The sequence below is a fragment of the Dendronephthya gigantea genome, unplaced genomic scaffold, assembly GCF_004324835.1.
Source record: "Dendronephthya gigantea isolate DGI-Jeju-01 unplaced genomic scaffold, DenGig_1.0 000003F, whole genome shotgun sequence".
NCBI lineage: Eukaryota > Metazoa > Cnidaria > Anthozoa > Malacalcyonacea > Nephtheidae > Dendronephthya > Dendronephthya gigantea.
This window is the reverse complement of record NW_021163013.1, coordinates 453,106-458,916: the sequence shown is the minus strand read 5'-3', so window position 1 is coordinate 458,916 and position 5,811 is coordinate 453,106. Positions and strand designations below refer to the sequence as shown.

Below are 5,811 nucleotides of genomic sequence, written 5' to 3'. Positions count from 1 at the left end.
TTTGTTCTATGGTTAGCAAAACGCTTTCTGGTTCGAATTGCAATGGAATTACCAATATGGTATCAGTCTCCTTGGCCTCATTCACTGTTTTGGAAGATCTGAGCCAAATAGAAGGGGGCTATTGGGTATTTCTTTGGTACAAATTGTGGCAAACTCTCTCTTTAAAGCAGGTCTGATTTATTCCCGTGTGAGACGTGATAGATCACTATTCATATGACCCAGCAATGCAATGGAATCAACAAAACGAGATGCCGGTTTCTTACTGGCCTCGTCTTTTGTTTGGGGTAACAAATCATTCACAATTTGCAATATCACCACAACCACTTTCCGAGCTGATTGTTGAATATTTGACAACTGTAAATCAGTTTTTCTTCGAGAGGAATTCAATTGGTCCCAAATTTCGGATTTACACGAACTGGGAGTAGTTCTGAACAATTCTCTGGTGTCTCATAATTACGCTCTGTGAGCAGTTTTATTTTCTCAGGAGGCAAATGTTTTCCCCATCGTTTATCGGTGATGTCTGCTAACTGTTTTATGACCGGTTGTCCAGTAGCCTCATTCTTTTCAAGCATATCAGCTAACTCAGTGAGGAATTCGTGTTCAATTTCATCCGGTGCACTTTTTTCTACTGTGACCGTGCCAGTAAGTAGTTCCAGATCTTTCTCATCCTCACTTCGGTGAAGACTGGACTCATTCATTTGACGACGCCGTTTGGGGTGGTCTATCGTCAGCATCAAATTGACTTACAAACCCGTCAACGTCGTCCTGTTTAAAAACATGGTCTTGCGTGCTTCCCGTTTGAGATGAGCTCTTGCCTATAGTGGGCGCTCGTCGTTTAAGATGCGCGGAGCATATTTTTACACAAGGTGGAAAGTAGACTTGCTACTCGTCCCGTACTTTCTTGGATATTCCAGAGAATATAAGTTTTAATACCCGCATTGTCAGTTTAACGGGTCGATGACCCGACGGCATGTTCGTCAACGCCTTCATTTATTGTTGAAATTTCCATAATTTCATTCATTGAAACTTGTCTAAAACCAACAAACTATATTAGGAAATTAAAAAACTTACCATTCCTGAAAAGGATAGAAGTGAAATGTGAAAATATACGGAGTATTACGGGGGATATAAAATAGAAAATTCATTTTACCTTGTGTACTTCTTGGCAAAGACGCTAGCACTGATTGGCGATGCGCATGCGCATCCCATGTGACTCCATAGTGACGTAAGCTGATACAAGATAGAATTCTATATATATTGTTCCTGTGGGAAATTCTTATTATAGACAGTTAAAGGTATTTAGGGTCCGGAAGTAGAGGACGCTGGTTGGTTGGTCTCCGGCTCACTCGAGTTTTAACGCGTTATTCATTTCAATTTTCGACCAACTTTTGATTTAGGAATTAGTAACAAAAAGGGAATATCCGAAAAGTGAACACTAAACTAAGTCAAATTGCCAGGTTTTGCTGCAAAATATTGTAAAGTACCGAAAATAATTATAGCCAAGTGAAGTTACCATATTTGTATTACGGCCGGACGGCCGGGTTTTTTTCTTCTCAGCTAATGAGTGTAATGTATTTTGCAACCTTCTTGGACTAACAAGGGAGAATTTCGCTTTAAACTAATCGCCATATTTGTTTACATTTTTCAGGCAAAGCCAATCAGAATGCCTAAATTTGTAACACTTCATGTAAAATGGTATATATTGTACTTTTTATCAAAATTTATGCATTCTGATTGGCTTACTGAAAATGTAAACAAACTCGCTCATTGGTCTGAAAACGAAATTCTCTCTTGTTTCTTGGACTTGTGACCCGAACTTTTGTTTCAAGCCAAAATTCTCACAACTCCATGTCATTTTCAGTATATTTTTTATGAATAATTCATGACTTCAAAATAACAGGTTTTCCTTCCCTCACTTTACAATGTCACATGACCTCCCATCCCGGGGGGGGTTATCTATCCTAATCTGGGAGGGTTGTAGCATTCTACCACACGCTCCCCTAAAAATATGAACGTTTTTTTTATATTTTTACTACATATTACTGTTAATTGACTGTTCGATCAAATGTTTGAATGTCCCAGATCACCAATTAACAGCATGTTACTACTCATCGTCTTGCTGTAAACATTCCTTAATCCTTTGTTCGGCATCTTTTGCAGCCTGCCTCTTCTTCCGGTTCTCTCGTGTTTCCCCGACTTCTTCAGTACTTGCGTTGTGTACTTCCGTTTCATGTAGTGGACTTCGAATCTCTAAGGGACAGAGTAATTGGATCGGACGCTCTATGTGGTTCCCCTTGTGCAACAATATCGCTCCTCGGATGACTCTGTCCTTCCCTGTGACGTATTTAATGACTCTCCCCTTCATCCATTTCCCTCTATTTTTTTCACCCACAATAAGGACAACCTCCCCAATCTGTGGTACTTCGTTACGGCTCTTGTTAACTCGGTGATATTCCATTAGTCCGTGCACATATTCTTTTCGCCATCTTGACCACGCATGTTGTTTCGCGACTTCTAACCGTTTTTGTACTTTACTTATTTCGTCATCAAAGGTTTCATCAGGTTCGATCGTGCATGCATTTTGTCCCCAGAGGATCACGTTCGGTGTCAGAACTTGTTCTTCGCTATGATCGCTTTCAACATAAGTCAGTGGGCGATTGTTCAGATTTCGTTCGATATCCATTATAACCGTTTGAAGTTGGTGGTATGTCAGGTGTGTTTTGCCCAGGGTCTTGTACAGGGTTTTCTTCAACTCTTGTATCAAGCGTTCGTAGATCCCTCCCCACCATGGAGATTTCGCAAGGTTAAATGTCCAGTGGATCTCTTGGGTAGCCAGATAGTTATGCAACTTTTCGCTCTTCCTTATTCTCTTTATCCACGACGCTGTTGCTTTGAATACTGTCGCGTTGTCTGAGACTATTCGCCGAGGTCTTGTCCTTCTTGTGATAAAGGAATTTAGTTTTTCTTGGAACTCTTCGGCTGTCTGTGAATGTGTTAGTTCGAGGTGAAGTGCTCTCGATGTTGCGCATGTAAATACAACCACGTAACATTTCTCGGTCTCGTTCTTTCCCACTTTGCAAATCAAGGGCCCTGCGAAATCCACCCCTGTAACTTGGAATGGTTTACTTTCGTTGGTTCTAAACTCCGGTAACGGGGCCGTCGTCGGTGCTCCATACGGCTTAGCTGAGAAGACTTTACACGTGTTGCATTTCTTTATAACTTTCTTCACTTTGGAGCGCAGATGAGGCACCCACCAGTTTTCTCGTATTGCTGCCATAGTGTTTGCCACTCCTAGATGCATAATCTTCTCGTGTATGTATGCTATTAACTTCTCCACGAATGGCTCTGCGTTCAAGTAGATTGGTTGGTATCCCACGATCCTCCCCTTGCACACCAAAATACCCGTACCTTCGTCTTTGATAAGCTGCCACCCGGGGGCCTCGACCTCGTCTTGAACGGTACTCTGGACCTTCCGCACCCAGCAGTTTGTTGCTGCTTCTATATCGGCAGTATCGATTGGACCTTTCTTACGCACCTCACGTTTTTTCGATCGACAGTTGTTCACGAACCGTAGCGCCCATGCCGTCACTCTAACTGTTCTCCAGTAAGAGTTCCTGTTTAACAATAGGTCCCATTCGTCTACAGCATTCTCTTCTACGTGATAAACTGTTTGTCTGAGGGGAATGCTCTCCTGAGAGGTATATTTCGTGCTTGCCAGTATTGGTTGATCAGGCCAATGGTCTTCCCTCACTAACCACTCAGGTCCCGTAAACCAGCCACATTGCTCCATCCGGTTTATTGTCGCACCTCTACTTCCTAGGTCTGCGATATTCTCTTTGGTAGGACAATACTTCCACTGGATCCCGATTTCGGCGGTTATTGACGCGATTTTCCTCACCCGATTTGCCACAAACACCTTCCAGTGCTTGGCGGGATTTGATATCCAAAATAAGGCTACCAAACTGTCCATCCAAACAGTTATTGAAGCAACAGGTCTTCGTTTCAGTGCAGAGCATATGTTTTTCGCCATATTCGCTGCCATCTGGCCGCTTACCAACTCCAATCTCGGGATTGAAGTATTCCTTTTCGAGATCCTCGACTTCGATGCAAGGAGACCTTTCACTGTTCCAGTAACTTGTTCTATTACCGCTATTGTCACACACGAGCATGCCAAGTTACTCGCATCTGCGAAATATGGAGGTGAATCGCGTTGATCTCCTTTAGGTCTTTCGCCACACATCGTGGTATTTTCACATTTCGAAGCTGTTTAGTCCACCTCAACCAATCATTTTTCAAAGGCGTAGATGCTTCCACATCCCAGCTTTTCTTCTCATCGCATACTTCTCTGAAAATTCTTTTCCCTTCGGCCATGGTCGGCGACACGATGCCCAACGGATCATACATTTTCCCCAGATGGCTGACGATGGACTTCTTAGTCACAGGCATTTCCTCCGGATAATCAGGTACTTCAATTAACAGTTCGTCTTCTTTTTTGTCCCATCTGAGTCCTAGAATCTTTGAGGGATTCGGCATCCCTTCACTTTCCAGTGTTCCCACATTCGACTCCCATTTGTGTAACGGGAACTTACCACTTTCCAATATCGTTGTCGCTTCTTGCTTAAACCTCTCTAGTTCTGAAACATCACTTCCTGTTTTCATCACATTGTCAACGTAGGTGTTTTCTCTTAATGCTTTGATGGTACTCTCAAACTCGACTGGTTGTTGTTCCAGGTGGTATTGTATTGTTGCTCCCAACATGAATGGACTCGCCTCCGCTCCAAATGGCACTCTTGTAAACCGCAAATGTTCCTCTTTACCATTGATATTGAACAAGAATCGGAAGGCATCCCGATCTTCTTCTTTTATTCCGACTTGCAGAAATGCCTTTTGGATATCTGCTAAAGCTATGTTTGGGGCCACTCTCGCTCTAATCATTATGTCCCACAGGAGTGGTTGCAGTGGGGGTCCCGTATACATACAGTCGTTTACACTATTGGCCATGGGATGGGGCTTCATGCTGGCGTCAAACACCATTCTTACTTTAGTTGTGGTGGCATCTTCCTTAACGACTGGCCTGTGTGGCATATAAAAAAACGTTCTCCTCCTGGTTGTTCTGGTGCTCTCTCGATAATACCGTCATTTAACTGGCTTCGTACTATCTCAACATATTCATCTTTCAGTGTTTTATCTTGATTAATCTTCTTCCAAACATTGCCTAGTCGCTTCCTGCTTGGTTCCAGGTTATCATTCGTTATAGTAGTCCCTGGTATCCATGGTACTTTAACCTCATATCGTCCCTGTTTTGTCTTCGTTATGTTCTCTCGAAATTCCCGATGGATATCCAGCTGGTCTTTTCGCTTCGATCCTCCACTCCGAGGACATCCAGGCTATACAATCTCTCATAATCCGTTGTTTCTCTTGTGAACATGCATTGTTCACTCGAATAGTTACCACCATGAATAATCCAGCCAAACGACGATCCTTCCACCACCGGATCTTCAGGGTTGCCTTTGAAGACTTCCTCTGTTCGTATCTTGCAATATGTCTTGTCTCCGATGATCATATGAATGGGATATTTCCCTCCTGGATTCATGTAGAATCGTTTATCTTGGTGTGCTCGAATTCATGTTTCAGCTTGTTTCATATCCGGTCGTGTCACTGTGGTAAAATCACTCAACTTGGATCCGGTCAGCTCGATTTTCTCTTGGGCTTTGCCATCCAGCGATTCTACGGTGACGTCGAAGATAGGCATTGACTGTTTGCTGGAACCGTTGACTGTAATAATTTCTCTAGCTTCATGTCGTACAGGTT

At 43.0% G+C, this 5,811-nt stretch overlaps 1 protein-coding gene across 1 annotated transcript; it reads right to left on the bottom strand.

The window, feature by feature from the left end:
• Window positions 1-2,104: 2,104 nt before the first annotated feature.
• On the bottom strand, window positions 2,105-3,277 carry LOC114539152. Its single transcript, XM_028559872.1, has one exon. The coding sequence runs from the start codon at window positions 3,275-3,277 to the stop codon at window positions 2,105-2,107; it is 1,173 nt and encodes a 390-aa protein (XP_028415673.1).
• Between the last annotated feature and the right edge of the window lie 2,534 nt (window positions 3,278-5,811).